This window comes from Artemia franciscana, chromosome 7 (genome assembly GCF_032884065.1).
Source record: "Artemia franciscana chromosome 7, ASM3288406v1, whole genome shotgun sequence".
Taxonomy (NCBI): domain Eukaryota; kingdom Metazoa; phylum Arthropoda; class Branchiopoda; order Anostraca; family Artemiidae; genus Artemia; species Artemia franciscana.
Window position 1 is genome coordinate 47818985 of NC_088869.1, and position 17471 is coordinate 47836455.

A 17471-nucleotide genomic window follows, 5' to 3' on the forward strand; every position below is an offset into this window, starting at 1 on the left:
GTTTCACAATCCGACTTGCAATCGTTGGTTATGTCTGTGCAAAAAGGACTGGTAATTGTGACTTGGGACTATAGAGTTTGCTTATTATTGCTAGAAGAAATGCCTACATCAGAATAAATGACTACAAGAAAATTTTCCTAGAAATTTTAGCTTGTCTAAACCAATTTGAAATTAACGAAACAAAAAAAAAACAACATAAATTAGTAGTTTTACTATATATTCTGTATCAGTTTCCCTAAAACCTAATCGGGTGACTCATGATCGGTTCGGCAGCTTTGGCCCAAATATACTGTAGCTGATTGCATAATTACTAAAGAAAGTTAGATAGGGAAATCCAAATAGGAGAAAAATATAGTAAATAAAGTATAGTTGTGTATTTTTTTCATTTCAAATTTATTTCTAGGACTTTGAGAGGTCGAAGGCTTTTATGTTTTTGAACGAGATCAAGAAGAGGTTCAAAATATCCTATGGCTCAAATGTTTACACAGCCCTTCCTTTTGCCATGAATGCTGAATTTTCAAGGATCCTCTCTTCACAAATGGTGAACCATCTCTCTCCCCCCCCCTCTCTCTCTCTCTCTCTCTCTCTCTCTCTCTCTCTCTCTCTCTCTCTCTCTCTCTCTCTCTCTCTCTCTCTCTCTCTGTCTCTCTGTCTCTCTCTCTCTTCAATCTCTCTCTGTCTCTTCAATCTCTCTCTGTCTCTTCAATCTCTCTCTGTCTCTTCAATCTCTCTCTGTCTCTTCAATCTCTCTCTGTCTCTTCAATCTCTCTCTCTCTCTCTTCAATCTCTCTCTCTCTCTTCAATCTCTCTCTCTCTCTCTCTTGTCATTTGATCAGGCCTTCATTGCGTCTCATATTGCTTTGTAGAAATAAAGTGATTCTGAAACTGATCAGCATACTTTTTTACAAGCTTTAGCTTCTAATAACAAGCTACTTTAAATTTATTGCAGAAATTTTATTAAAATAATATTTTACTTAAGTAAATTAATTAAATAATTATTAAATTACTAATTAAAAACTACTAGTACAAGCATTTAATTAATGACTATTATTTAAAGTAATTTTAAGTTATCAATTACAATTAGTAATGCACATTAATTATTTAATGACTAGATCACTGTTTATGGTGTTATAACCTTCTGGAAGCACTGTCTGTTTATCCTGCTAAATCTTTTATTTTACCAACCAATCTGATATTCTTTCTAATTTTATACTGAAACTAGGTTTTAACGATATTAGGTGATAGTTAGGGTACCATGTTTGGCTAGGATTCTAGTCAGAATTGAGTTGAAGATTTCAAGGAAAATCAGTCGACATTGTTTCAAAATTTTTGTTGGAATCCCAGCAATATCTTGCTCAGAAGCTCCTTCTATTGTGCTTAAATATGTTTCAATTTGTCATTACACTAGCGATTTAAGACAATCATTGTCGTATTCTATAACCGTAAGACTGGTCTCCTTTTGCTATGTTCGATAGTTCCTTCCTGAACTGATAATCAAATGAATTCCCTTGCTGGTCCGGGACGCTATAATACTCATGTCTCGGGAGCAGGTACTTCTGGCTTGAGTATTGGGTTAGCTTGTTTTATTTTTCTCCAAAAGAACTTCATTCCTTTTGTAAAACTGAATTTTTTCATGAATAGCGGCAGAGACCATACTGCCTTTCTATCATAAACACAAACAAGAGATAGAACATTAGGGATTTAAGTTTAGCTGCCGAAAAGGCAAAAATAGCATTGAAAGCGTGTTCTTAATTATTTTTATTTCACTTATATGAATTGCCTCGTTTTTGCTCATTTTATCTATCAATCCTGGTTGAAGTTCGTCAAAGTGAGGACCCTTAGACTGTTTAAAAAATGGTTGAAAGTTAAGCCGAACTGGCCAACAATAAACAACAAAGAGAGCTAAAACTCCACAAAAAAAAACAACCTCAAACGAGACTGCGGCCAGTAGAGAGGAAAGACTAAAATAACGCGGATATTTCGCCTGTATCCAAACTAGGCGTCCTCAGCACAAGATAAAAAGAAAAAACACTAAACTAAAAACAAATAAAACCACCACCAATAATAACAAATACAATTATCGCTACTGACCCACGTAGGGAATATTGGTGGTAGTTTTATTTGTTTTTAGTTTAGTGTTTTTTCTTTTTATCTTGTGCTGAGGACGCCTAGTTTGGATACAGGCGAAATATCCGCGTTATTTTAGTCTTTCCTCTCTACTGGCCGCAGTCTCGTTTGAGGTTTTTTTTTGTGGAGTTTTATCTCTCTTTGTTGTTTAAAAAATGGTTTTAAAGATTTTATTTTGATTTAAGTTTTTTTTTATATTCATAAGTGTTTTGTTGAGGATGGCCCTTAGAGATAGGCCTTGGGTCAAAATATTAGTTTTGAGGCGTGAGTTGTCTAACAAAAAAAATTCTCATTTTCGATATGTTGTTTGATGAATTTTTTCAGTTTTACCCCTCCTGGATTTTTTTTGGATAGATATCCTCTTCGTCTGTTTCAAAAGACTTTTATAACCTTTAAGAATATTTACAAACCTTTTAACTTGTCTAACCCTATCCTCATTATGTTCATCCATCCTTAAAATCTTTAGCTCTTGAATTTTTTCTAACCTTCTAATCCTATTGCCCTCATTAAACAACCCTTATCCTGCTGTCTCATGTATTATCTTTGTAAACTATTCAATCGTTCTAATCTGGCTATCAACTTTCTCTAATTAACATAAGTTTGAAACTACCTCGTATTTTTAAAACGCTTTGCGAAGTTTTATATTATCCTTTTTAACCATTTGCTAGGTATCCAGCGTTAAGTATTAAAGTATAAGCCTGAAAGGAATCAGCTTATTGATACCTTCGTAGGTTGATCCGCAGGCTAACATCTAAGAGTACATGCTGATGGTCAGAACCCATTGGTTTTGTTCGGATCCCAACAAATATCCACCAAAGCCTGCGCAATTAAACTGGGCCAACCCCCAGACACACAAGCAAACTCACCATGTTTATTATCCTTGCCAAATCATCCGCTACCACATACTGATCCCAATTCCGTACATAGTACCGACAACATTTTCCTCCATTGTTTAATCTTCTTTAATTGCCCCTGCTAGTCCTGGAGATTCTGTACACACCTGGGACTACTGACGGAATACCTGGAATTGATGTATAATTTAATTCAGCTTCATCAATAGTGTAAGCTAGTGAATCAAAAAATTCTTTTAATTACTCTTCGATATTGTCACTTTTCAATATTTTTCTCTTCGATTAATCTTCAATATTACTATTTTTTCTGAAACAAACCTCTTTTATCGCCACTAAAAGACCGCCATAATAACGATTACCCAACACTACTTCTCGAGATACGTTTCCCACTTTGAAACCCCTTACTTTTGACAATTTACTGGGAAAATGCCATGTTTTAACTAATGTTATAGTGTCAAATGTCAGTAGATCGCTCTTCACAGAACTTAGCTTGCTTTTTATTCCATGCATATTCAAAGATAAAAATTTGAAGGTTTATGTATGGTTTTGCCTTTTCTACTGGGTCCATAGTGTCTAGGCTTAGACGTTCATATGTTATAATCGTCACTCCTAGTTCTTTGGTAACCCTGCTGCTACCAAGGTTGAGTTATCAATGACTGCCTTAATGTGTGTGTGAATTTGCTGTAATTCGATGACCGTTAGTTAGTAGTAATCTGACCTGTCTATGGCTCTTAAAATGCGCCCTTTTTTTTCGTCAAACATGTCGAGCAGCTAGACTATAATTATCTGCTGGGCTAATTTTGCGTTTTTATGGGTCTACTCGTTGCCATTTTGGCTGTGTTTATGTCTTTTCTCCGACCGTGTTTGTGTCGCTTTTGATTCCAAAGAAATCGGTCTGCTTTGAAGCATCGATGCTCTTCCTCCTGGCTCTTCTGGGTGCTAACATTCTCGTGCGTTGCACTTGCGCCTGTGATTTTGAGATAATAAGAGGTATAGTAGGGTATTTTTATTACTTTCTTTAAAAAAAACTTACTGTTAAGATCATAGACAAATTTTTTACCCTCGATAATGAGGCTATCGTATTTGAGACGAGCGTTTTGGCCTTCTTCTATGGCTTGAGACAGCTTTCGTTTTCAATTGTTCTAGCCTTGCGTTGGAACGTGACAACACCAACGCCGGCAACACCAAAACACCATTGGTGTTGCACGTGGCAACACCAACGCCGTTTGTTTCAGCGAAAAAGCTTTCTTTGAAACCGTATCCCTAATTTCCAAATCGTACCACTTAACCATTAGGGACCCGGATCTTAAACAGAAACAACCTTTATTTCTCTTGGACCTTGCTGGAGGTTCAGGAGGCATCAGTCCAGAAAATCAATCACCTCAACTTTCAAACTCGACAAGGGTGGGTTACACTTAGGGAGGCTTTATATTCAGAGGTTCCAACGTTTTAATACCACCTCCATAGAGTCCATACTCATGGAAGGTACCATAATTTCACTTTTCTTTCTGTCAACTCGCTTTAAAATTATGCTCTGTATGTGCCCTACTATTCAGTAAAGTTGTTCATTTGTGTATGTCAGTCAATCTGGTTCATAGCTAAGGGAGAAAATCCAGTTTAAAATTTATCTCCCGCATAAACTGGAAAGCAGCTGTGGAATCTGGAGCGTCTGGGAGTTAGCTCCGGCTATCGTTCATTTTTATTGTAACATCTAAACAGTTAATTTAAATAAAATGTCCTTCCCAGTTCGTTTCCAGCAATAATCTCCTGCGGTAGAGTTTCCATATGGCGTTCGCTTTAGTCCAGGATCCAGCTATGTAGTGATATCTTAGTGAGCAATAAACTGTAGTGAATATTTGTCAAAAGGCGCTGTTATTTTGAGGGGCGTGGCTAAATTCTACGGGTCACTTAGTGTTTTTTTCGCTATTGGATGTTATCGCTTTGAATAACAAAGAAATTTGCTTTTTATCTAATTTTTAATCTTTTGTTAACTATTTATATTAAAAAGGTGAATGATTTATTTCTAGCGGTTTTTTTCTGACCCAAAAGAATCCGACAAGATAGTTAAAGTAAAAGAGGACGTGGATGAACTTCGAAATATAATGGTTCAAAATATCGGTAGGTATTTGTATGTTTTTTTAATATTTGGTTGATCATAGCATGAATGTTTACCAAGCAGATCTTGTACAATTCCCCCCCCCCTGCCTTCCGCAACATCAGTATTTCTACGCTTATTCCCATATTGATATTGATTTTGTTTTAATATGCCTGCTATTTTACCTTTTTCTTATTCGAATGCCTCTGCAGGGGAGCATCTTTCTTAAAAAAGAATTGAGAATTTTGCAGAAAAAAACTGTGAATCATTTAGCTATTGTGATCTTTTTCCGACTCAGGAAAATCGTACAAGATAATTCATGCCAACAGAAATATGAACGAACTCAGAAATACGGGTATCGTTCAAAATATTAGTCAGTTATTTTTGTACAGGCAAAAATTTGTGTAAAAAAACTAAAAAATTTCGAAGAAGCTGGTCAAAAACCTTAGGTTTTTCAGTTTTCCTACCAGTTTCATTAGATTTTCATGCTATTTCCTCGCTTTGTCGTTTTGAATCCCCCTCCTCTAAAATTCGAACAAACCCTCCGTAAATGCCTGCTTTACCCAATTTTGAGGTGGGGAGAGGGGTCAACTGCAATTATCTCCACCCTGAATTTTCTTTCAAGAGGAGTGTGCGTAGCTGCATTGGTATCAGACATCTTTAGCTGTGGTGAGTTGCGCTGAGTAGTAATATTAGTAGCAGCAATTTTGGAAAAAGAAGAATGTAATGATCAAAACCAAAAACGGCGCAAATTTAGGAGAATCACATGGACAACTTCATAAATTATATGAAAGCCAAAAAATATTAAAATTTTAAAAGCAGCCCTGGCGTGCCCACCAGTAGCCTAGTAAGGCACAAAAAGGGTCTTAGAAAACGTATATATTTGTTTTGGTCCATAATTCGTTATTTTTTTTTATTCAGACATTTTCTGAAAATTGTTGCAAGCACCATAATTTAGTTTCTCGAAAAGACCTGTCAAAGTTTAACGCAAATAAACTTTTTTTGACAGATTTTAGAAAGTTCAGCAGTATTAAAAAGTTTCATTTTATGGCATTTATTTATGGCAGCCTATACTTCTGAAAAAAAATTCAGTTTTGAATTCGACGTGCTTGCGTTTACTTTGCACATGACGATGTGACAATCAGTGGCACAGTGTTGTCAGAATTCTGGGTGGTTGGGGGGGGGGCAAAGTTGAAGCCAATTTTGTCAAACCAACTGAAGACGACAGTGAAAACTGAAAATAAGTCATATAGTACCATAAAGGTAAAGATATACTAAAGTAAACTGACACGTTTCTGTGGATGTTTGAATTACGTAGGCTTATCTTTGTTTTGACAAGCTTTATGACGAAACTAAATTTCAGCTGATCGGAGGGCAAACTGGGGCCCGGGAGGCAAACCTGAAACTTTCAGGGGCCGTTGCCCTTGTGTCCCATAGCAAATTATGCCCCTGGTGGCAATACAGACGTCCAAAATCGAGACGTACACTTTACAAATGGCGTTTGATTTCCGTCAAAGTTGGTGTTCAGGGATTTTTCAGATCATTGGTTAAGAATCTGAGCCTAAAGTTGGAATTATCAAAGTTAAAAGTTCATTTTTAATGATGTTTCAATGATGTCATTCAATTAATGTTGTTATTAATGATGTCAGTTAATGATGTTGAATTTTCAGTCAAGTGAAACTTTACCATTGCTACTCATGCTACGTCTACCTCTGCAATTTGTAGTCTTAACTCGACCCTTCCCAGTGCTAGAGCCTTAACAAAAGCTGCCCTCACTAGGACTACTGCTACCCTATCTAGAAATATCACATTTCTATTATTGTTAACGATTAACTGCTGTTAATTAGTAACAAAAATTATGAATATTAATACATAACTAGATGGATAACTATATTACCATAACTATATTACCATATATTACCATAACTATATTACCAAAGACATTAAATGATGCAAAACAATAATTTCATTTTTCAGAAAATTCATACAAAAGCTAGGCAAACATTCTGTTGAACAGCAGACCCAACAAAGAAAAAAAACCGCTGAGTCTACTGTTTCGTCAAGACCGATAAAGTGCTAATATATTGATTAAGTGCCAGTTTCTTTAGTGTAAGTGTACTCCATCCATTATCCAGATTTTTAAAGCGATTAGGAGATTGAAATTAGAAAGATGCAGAATGGAATTTTCCAGTTTGTATTATACTAGTAGTATTAAAATATTGAGAAAATACCAGTTTCTTTAATATATGTGTACTCTAGCAACAATTTAGATTTTGAAAAAGGTTAGGAGACCAAAAACGGAAAGATCTTAGAACGGAATATTCTACTTTTTAATATTCCGTTCCATCCTGATGAAATACCAATTTTCTTTGTACTAAAGTGTCTTTTCAGACTCTTGAAATAGATTGATATGGAACGAAATAATTCAAATTTTAATTAATTTAAATTTAATTTTAATTTAATTAAATTTAAAATTTAAACAAATTTAAATTTAATTTTCCAATCTTGATAAAACATCTGTTCCTTTTCTGTATGTATGCTCCACCGATTATGCACATTTTGAATAAGATTAGAAGATTGAAGTACAAAGAACCGGAATATTCCGATTTTTTTCATTCTAGAAATATTTCAATCCTGATAAAATACCCCTTTTTGTTTAGCTGTATCCCGGCAACTATCCAGATTAAAGAGCTTAGGATGTCGGGATTAGAAAGAAATATTCCATTTTTTTTACTCAGGAATATTCTGGTTTTGATGAAGTTCAAGTTTCTTTGGGAGACGTTTTCTTCAGCGAATATCTATATTTTTGAAAAAGAGTAAAAGATTGGAAAAATGCGAGTGTTTCAGGACTCAAGGGACCATCTGTTCTAAAAGCATAACTTTTCTTTTAGTCTTCAAAAAGTCTAAAAGATCGGAAAAACACAATTCCTGGAATAGAGTGCTTCAGGAATTAAGGGACCATCTGTTCTAAAACCACAGTTTTTTCTTTTAATATTCAAAAAGACTAAAAGATCTGAAAAACACAATTCATGGAATATGTTTCAGGAATTAAGGGACAATCGGTTCTAAAACCATAGTTTTTCTTTTAGTCTTCAAAAAGACTAAAAGACCGGAAAAACACAATTCCTGGAATAGATTGTTTTAGGAATTCAAGGACCATTGGTTCTAAAACCACATTTGTTTCTTTTAGTCTTCAAAAGACCGGAAAACACAATTCCTGGAATAGTGTTTTAGGAATTAAGGGACCATCGGCTCTAAAACTACAGTTTTAAAATCACAATCCAGGTCATAATTGTTAAAAAGTCAATTTCGGTTGTCGGTAGAACGGCTTTTTTTATTACCACTAATTCAATTTTTTGAATTATTGTATTCAAATTTGACTAAAGTCAATTTTTTTCTAAAGAATTACAATTTTCAATCTAGATTAGTACTAACTAATTTTCATGCTATTGCAGAATCCCTGACAACTAGAGGAGAAAGATTGGAGCTATTAATCAACAAAGCAGACAATTTAAACGCCTCAGTAAGTAATATTTTTCCTTTAATATTCTTAATAATATTCTTTAAGTAATAAATATTCTTTAATATTAATATTTAATATTAATATTCTTTAATAATATTCTTTAAAAGTAAGTAATATTCTTTTATTCTTGTCTTTATTTACCTTATCTTAGTAATTACCTATAAATGCACATGTGATATAATCTTACGGAAAAGTTTTAATTTTTTCCATAAAAGTTCCTTTGTTAGAATCATCTGACTTGCAAGCTTCCTGACCGAAAGAAAAATTTGTTTGTTTGTGTTTATTGGGAATTCTTTTTATTTTTTATTTTTGCATTTTTTTTTGTTCCTGTCTCTGAGGGCTCGAAGATAACTTGAAAGATAATATCTTCGGATTTCAAAAGTCTATATTCCAGATATTCTAGAAGTCAAATACATTCACTAAATATTTGACCATATTTCCATCGACTGTAATGCAAAAAAAGTGGTGTACTAAAAGAGCGAAGCTCCAGAATAGTTTCAGAAAAGTTCTGAAGCGAAAAGATTCAGAATAGTGTATACTTATCATTTACATTCTGTTTCTGCATCAATGATACTCCTAACGAACGCCAAGTAAGACGTTTAACGATATGGCGGTCCTGAGAGCAGTGCAAACCGCTACAGAAACCAAAAACTCTATACTGTTGAATAGGGTTTATAGTAAATTTTGTAATAGAGGTAAACAAAACTTGGTTTGACACAAAGGATATAGTGAATGACAGGCTGCTAATGTAGTTATGAGGATCTTTTCGTCTCTTTAAGAAATAACCAATCAAAAACAGTTGTTACAATAGACTGAGTCCACCAAACTTGTAATATAACTAATTAGAGCTGGGTAATAGAACGAAAAGTAGTAAAAACAAATACCGTCATTGTCAGAAATCCTGGATCATTTTACCATGATAAGCGTGAACCGGATATCATCTGACGAAACAAGTAGAGCAGCAATTTATCATGCGTTTTTTGGTAAAATTGATCTTATCTTTACAAGAGGTATTTACTCGGAGGGTTGTATTAACTGAAGTACTACTAACAATTCACCTCACCACCAGGCCACCCGAGGCCAACACAGATACACATGCTCCTTCTCCATTTCTATCATTTTCCCACTCCAAACGAGGAAGAACTGCTTTTCGGTTAGCCCTAGACGGTTGTTTGAGAAGAACAATTTTTGGCAATCTGTTGTTAATCAGTTGTGTATACAAAACAAACCGTAGGCAATTTCTCTGAAAAACATCTTGCAAATCTTCGTCCGCTTTTCGGAGCGCCCATACTTTAGAACCATACTTAACCACTGTCATATCACTGTATATTCCAACACTCTAATCTTAGTTCGCTAACCTATCTTCCAAACTTTTTTCAACTGTGAAAAAACACCCTAAGCCTTGGCTAATCTACTTTTAACATCTTCACAGTACCCACCATCTTTACTAATAATACTACCTAGGTAAGCGAAGCTAACACTTGATCGATCTTTTCGTTACCCAGCGCCGTCTTTTCATCTTCACCTATTCTGTGCCCAAGCGACTTTGTCTTCTTAACGTTACTTTTCAAACTTATTCTAGCACCCTGAACTCGTAAAACCTCTAAAAGTTCATTCCTTTTGCACGCATCATCTAGGATGATTAATTCATAGGCATAATCTAAATCCAGGATCTAAGTCATTCCTACCCAAATCGCAGCAGTGTTATTATCGTGGATAGCATAATCACTTTAATGTTTGGTGCTGGTCACAAGGATAACACCTTCGCTATAGCTCTTCTATCAGCTGAATCAAACGCTTGCTCATAATCTATAAAACTGAGGACTACAGGTGTTTAATGACTCAGGCATATATCCATTGTATCTACTTTTAATTCAGTTGTCTTTCGTATATATCCATACTTAACCACTGTCATATCACTGTATATTCCAACACTCTAATCTTAGTTCGCTAACCTATCTTCCAAACTTTTTTCAACTGTGAAAAAACACCCTAAGCCTTGGCTAATCTACTTTTAACATCTTCACAGTACCCACCATCTTTACTAATAATACTACCTAGGTAAGCGAAGCTAACACTTGATCGATCTTTTCGTTACCCAGCGCCGTCTTTTCATCTTCACCTATTCTGTGCCCAAGCGACTTTGTCTTCTTAACGTTACTTTTCAAACTTATTCTAGCACCCTGAACTCGTAAAACCTCTAAAAGTTCATTCCTTTTGCACGCATCATCTAGGATGATCATTAATCATCTAGGATGATTAATTCATAGGCATAATCTAAATCCAGGATCTAAGTCATTCCAACCCAAATCGCAGCAGTGTTATTATCGTGGATAGCATAATCACTTTAATGTTTGATGCTGGTCACAAGGATAACACCTTCGCTATAGCTCTTCTATCAGCTGAATCAAACGCTTGCTCATAATCTATAAAACTGAGGACTACAGGTGTTTAATGACTCAGGCATATATCCATTGTATCTACTTTTAATTCAGTTGTCTTAACTTAAAAAAGATATATAATTGCTGGAAAAATCAGGTAGTACCAGGCTCGAGTTAGTGGTTGTACACTTCACTGTTAATTACATTCCCCAGTAAGTTTTACCTCTCAGTCTATTCCACTTATTCAAGCGAGCATAGCGCAAAGTGCTTTTGTCATGACGCTTAGATATCTGTTTGATCTGAAAAATAGCAGCAGATCGTTTCATGCAATTCAAAGGTGCAGCCAAACTTAACTTCAGATTTAGCACGTTTTACCTGAAGGTTGATACTATATAAAAACTGGTCTTTTGGTCCCAGACCGACTCTTTCAATGGGTCTGGTGCGTAATCTAGAATCACTGTAAAAAACTGTTTTGCTATCAGAGACAATAGCTACATTCACGACATTGAAATTTCATTCGGTGATTACATCTCCCCAAAAGGCTTTATCGCTTGATCTATTCCAAGTATTCAAACGAGCACCGTGCAGCGCTTTTATATTGACGCTTAGATTTGTATTTAAACTTAAAAGCAGCACCAGAGAGAACCTTGCTTTAGATTTTCTGCGTTTTACCTTAGGGTCAATACTTATGGTCCCAGACCAATTTTTTCAACGGGCACAGGGGTCTTAGCTGCAGCTGTTAAATAAACAGTTGCATATTAATAATCTGAGTTTAAGTGGCAACATTTTTATTATCCTTTGAATTTTTTGCATTGTGAATAGAATGTTATCCAGGTACGAATAAAGTTCCAAAGCTGCGTGTAGCAGAATTCGACAGAATTCCAAAAGCTTATTTTTGTCTTAAGAATATACACAGAAAAAAAAGAAAAGATAATGTTAGTCAATATTGAAATCTGTTCAGTTTAATCGTGAATAATAAATTAAAATGTAGTGAATATGCAATCTATTTATTTTTCTTGTTTCTTTCTATTTCCTTTTTTTTTAGAGTGTTACGTTTTCATCTACGAGTAGACATTTGGCAAGATCGATGTTCTGGAAGAATATAAAAATTTGGGCTTTCTCTAGTCTCCTGTTACTGGTATGTAATACTTGAATTTGTCTTCGTTATTAGGAGCGTTCGAATTTGTGTAGAATGCACCATAATTTGTTGCAGATTGCACCATACTTTGGTGCATACTTTTTGGTGCTTTGATTGCACCATTTCCAGGGTTTTGTAGTAGGTAATTACGGACGGTGAAAACGAGAGTAAGATTTAGTTTCAGAAAACAGTAAACTATAAAGTCTGAAAATATCAGGTATTGCCTTAATAAAAGACGTTTCTTTTCAAAAATATCAATAAAGAATTATTTTGTTAGAATAATTAAAGAAAATATTTCTTACGAAAGTGAAGAGCGAGGTTGACAGTTTAAACGAATAAAAATTACTGCTTGGCTGAGAACGTAAGATACAACTACAAAACTAGCTAAAATAAACTACAGGGTGGGCCAAAAGTCACTGACCCTTTATATTTTTCAATATCTTTTTTATTTTTAAATATTTTTATTTTCTTAATATTTTTTTTAGATCCTGGAAATTAACTATGGAGAAATTCAGTACCGTACAACGTACGGTATATAAGGTGATACAATATACTTAAGTGATAGAAAATCAATTTCCATCGCCTTGACTTCATGATACTAAAGTTTCATGCATATAACTGATAAAATAAAAAAGTTATTTAAAATTGAAATGGGTAAGTGACTTTTGGCCCACCCTGTAATTCATGTTGTTTTCTAATATCTATAGGATTCTAAAAACTGGAGCTTTACTAAAACAGAGCCTGCATGAGTTCTTTTTTAGAGAATTATAATTGCGTACTAAAAGATACCAATATCATGGTCGCTGAAACACTATTGAGATATTTACCAATTTTTTCGATTTGGTGCAGATTAGTTATAGAGTTTGCCGCTCCTAAACCATCCTTAATTGTGGGAGGGGGGATGGGGTCTATTTTGTGTTTTCAGTGCAATACTAGTATTTAGATTTTTACAACTAATAGTAAATAGATAATTAGATAATAGATAATAGTAAATATGTCAAGTCAGTTTATTTGATGCAGTTTTCTGGTTATATCTTCCAGGTAATATTTTTTTTTTATCAATCTAAGTTTCAACTTTACTCTTTACTTCCTTAAGAAAGTCTTAAAGAATTTTTGCTTGTTTTTCGTTTTCTGTGTGTAATAAACTTTACAAAAAGATTTTGCGTGAGTTGGACAGTGAAACTAAAGAAATTCATTAAGGGTATAAAGAGAAAGGGCTATAAATATAGGCTTTAATTCTTACATCTGTTAAATTTTGTACAAGATATGTATAACTTTTTCACGTAAATAAAGAATCTGATAGGTATGCAATTATCGCTTCTCTCAAAAATTTGTACAAAAAACGATGTTAATTATTTAATGAAATTGGAAATAAATTAAAGGCATTTCTTCATTAGGTAGCTATTTTTCAAAGTGCGTTTATTTAGTTTTCACTTACTAGTGGAGTGGAGGTGAGAGGGAGTATTGAAAAAAGGGGATTGTAAACCTCTGGGTAAGGACGTTCAACTATGGAGATTACAATAGTATCTTTGATGTACTATGAACATTGCAGTATGGCAGTCAGAAGTTGTAAGAGATAGTAGCATTTACTTAAGCCATTAGGTATCTGTCTGCGATCTTGTGGAGTTCTGTTAGTCTTTCTAGAAACGAAATTCAAAAACAACATACTGTGTAATACTAATTATAGTATAATAGCTAAGTTTCACTTATGGTCAATTACCGCGATGTGTTTGTGCGTCTCTTTTTGTTAAGCTTAGTTTATACAAATCTAGTGGAAACTCTCAGATGCATGCATTTTAAAATCCTGCCCTTTTTTTTGAAGTTCTCATGAATTTATAATAAACTTTTACAATAAATATTAATCGAAGTAAATAGTTTCGATTCCTAAATCAATTTCAAATGGCAACAACGTTATAAATGCGTACTTACCTCACTTTTTAAGGCACATTGCTCCTCTTTGCCCCCTCCTTCCTCCTGAGGGATTAATATGAGCCACTTGATATATTTTGATTGTTTTATAATAGCAACCCAAACTATCAAGTTATTTTCAAAGCGGTGGGGGGGGGGGTTGAAAACGTATTGTAATGTCAGGGGTGGATCTAGAGAAAAATCTTGGGGGAGGGGAACTGGACTAAGGGTGCCAATATGATTCGAGTGTAATGATGGGGGGTATGTAGATGATAATGCTTTCGTCAGGCTAGTTTGTTTGTGTGAATCTGGATGGTGCTCATGTAAAATGAAACCTCTTTGAAAGCCAATAATATTTTCCTATAGCAGTAAAATGTTTGTTAACAACAGACGCGAGCAGATTCTTTGATGAATAAATTACTATGTGTTCATTGAGACTTTCTGAATGAATAGACCAGACTAATTTTTATTATTTTTCTTTAGAGTTGGATAAAAAAATTCAATTAATGGGGAAACCTCTAATTTCTAAGAGTGGAAATACAACAGTTTTTATAAGAGGTAGAGAATTGTAAAGCAACCCCTTGATCCCCTCCAGCCTCATGTATCTGTTCCTGGCCTAAATTGCTTTTAATTCTTTCATTCATCTGATTTCAACCAAATTAGCTACATAGTAAAAATAAATACTTAATTATATACTGTTTAATTAGTCAAAAAACTAAAATCAAGGATTTTACGAGGGTGGAGGGGGTTTATTATTAGTCAAAATTTACCTTTCGATTTCCGGGTATTTTACCAAAATATCTGGAAATATCCTTCGATCCCCGTGTACATTCAGTCATCAGTCTTCGTCTCTTATCCATTCTATGCTCATGTCCAGATTTTCTATTTTTATCCATTTTGAACTTTTAGCTACAAGGCTACTTTTCAATATGTCATTGTGAATAGACAAATAGCTATAACTGTGTCACTACGTTTATTAAACGTGCTGAAGATACCAGTTTTATCTTCAACAGGTGTTTCCATTTCCGTGAAATAGGGGAAAGTTCCATGTTCTTAGAAAAATCTTTGCAGCATTCAAAGATTTTTATGCCAATTTTGCAGATAGATACTGAACCGGCTGAAGATAAATAATTTTTGTTCGTTTTAAGTTTCAACTTTGTTCTTTACATTCATAGGAAAGCTTTGCTTTTTGTTGTTAATTGGGTAAATCACCTACGAAAATTGACAAGTATACTTAATAAAAAGTAAGAAAAGAAAAAAGAACGGGATGCGAATGAGGGCGCCAGAAAATCTTGGGGAGGGGGGGCTAAGGCCCCCTTCCCCGACTGAAGTATTAAAACGTGACAAATCAATTGATTATCTTAAAATTTCTGTTTCCTGGTATGTTGATGTTCCTTCGGATAAAATTGATATTTTGTGGCACAACGTGGCAGAAAACTACACTTTGCTGTGGCATGATCTTTTTGTTGCTTAAAAAGGTCATCGCCTACCGGAAATTTATCAAAAACCACGGTAATTGCTGCAGCATTCATGTCATTATTAACTGGCGGCTTATAAAATCATGGACCTAACTTTAAAATTTATATCACACCTTAGTGCTGGAGGTGTGGAGTACTATAGTCAACTATTCAAGTAAAACAACCTAATTAAATTACGACTTGTACGGTTATGTCCTAACATGATTAGTATTTAAACCATCTAAAATTAATTGATGTTTGTAAGCCTCAGGTCTGAAAAGAATCATGTGATAATATACGACGGAAAACCCATTGTGTTTTTATACCTGTCATCTTAAAAGCTTTATTTATAGTAATTATCTAGAAATAGTAAACGATTTTATCCATACCAATAATAGTCCTAATGTCTTCGAAGATGTCCCTAGGTCTTCAAAAATATCCTTTTTTTTTCATTCAAAAATCGTGAGGCCCTTCCTAGTTATTTTTATTTCTGCATTAAAATTAATCGAAAAGACCCACAGCTTCCTCCCATATTTACAAGAAAAATACTTTTTTTAATGAAAAAATTGTCCTCCTCCCACATTTGCAAGCCGAAAATTTTCTTTCCTACTATAGGACCTAAAAACGCAAAATTGTATGATTATTTGAAAAATTTTGTTCATTTTACGAAAGACTAAATTTTCAATTATGGGCCTATCTACCTTTAGATTCGTCATGATAAATGTATGAAAATTTCCAGTGTGAGTCTGCTGACAAAATTAGGGCCCAATGAAGCGTTTTCTGATGCAATACTTGCTATGGGGGGAGGGGGGTCGCCCACTTTGGAATGACATTTCCACACAAGATTTTAGCTTAGTTTCATAACGACTTCGAGTTTTTTTTTTAAGAGCCGACTCAAAACCGCCTTTAGATTCACTAAACTGTTGTTGTATGTTGCATATTTTATAGTATTTCTTTTTGAATGGGCTGGGGTATTTGTTCTATAATAATGAAAACCCACATTTGCTTTGTACTAACTGTAGCAATGACGCCAAATTATTTTTTTTTAATTCAATTTTTATTTTTTGGGACTTAATTGAATTTTTCTGTTTTAGGTGATCATATACTTTATTGTTTCTATGGCTTGTGGTGGACTTAGCTGGCAAAATTGTTTGGCCTAGTTATCAACGTTACTTCATAATTATCACAGATTTTGTTTGCAGAGTTCAAGAATTGAGATTTATCGTTATGTTAGTTACTGCTATTTTAGTTTTTCTGCTCACTATTTACTTCCTTTTACGTTCACATATTAAATGGCTGACTTCACTACCGTAAATGATCTTTTCTTCAGTAGTAGACTCTTACTAGGAGGAAGTTGCTTAGGGTTGTTCCAACCGTTCACCATAGACATTAATCTGAAATATGAGAAGAGAGAATCTTGATGTCCAAGATGCCCCCAAAATTTTCTTTTTTTTTCTAAATATACCCAGATAAACTTAAAATTTTCAGCTCAGAAGCACCAAGTACAGTGAAAATGTAATATGATTGTTAGAATTGATTAAATGTAAACTCATGCAACCATGTACATTTTAAAAAACTAGGAGATATCGGGAATTCAGTTTTTAATGAAAATGACCTCTACGTGGTTGTAGGGGTTGCAAACTTAAAAAAAAAGAATGAAAAGTGGGTGAAAAAAACGGCTAAAACAAAAGTACAAAACAGCTTAAGAAGATATAGCTTTCTTTTGAAGGTTTAATCACCTTTTGGAATCACCAGATTGTGAAGATTCAAATTTTCACGGATGAAAAACGTTGTTACGTTCAGACAATTATTTTTGCTTATTTATTTTCACGGTATATCAACGAAAATATGGTACAGTCCTAAAAATTTTCTAGTTTAGACCTGTGGTGGTGCAAGGGATTTGATCTTGGTAAAACGGGATCCAGAGTTCGAACTCCGCTGCAGCAACTTACTGCGATGCTAACACAAGGACCTAATAGCCTAAGCGTCGG

General features: G+C 34.3%; 1 protein-coding gene across 2 annotated transcripts in view; it reads left to right on the top strand.

Moving 5' to 3' along the window:
* LOC136029390 (vesicle-associated membrane protein 7-like) overlaps nt 1–16795 on the top strand; it is a 52961-nt gene extending 36166 nt beyond the window's left edge. For both annotated transcript variants that reach the window (XM_065707725.1, XM_065707726.1), the window contains exons 3-7: nt 404–541; nt 5006–5096; nt 8529–8596; nt 12023–12115; nt 16575–16795. In XM_065707725.1, coding sequence (XP_065563797.1) covers nt 404–541; nt 5006–5096; nt 8529–8596; nt 12023–12115; nt 16575–16640 — 456 coding nt within the window. In that variant the 3' untranslated portion in view covers nt 16641–16795. The remainder of the gene's footprint in view (nt 1–403; nt 542–5005; nt 5097–8528; nt 8597–12022; nt 12116–16574) is intronic.
* Nucleotides 16796–17471: the final 676 nt, after the last annotated feature.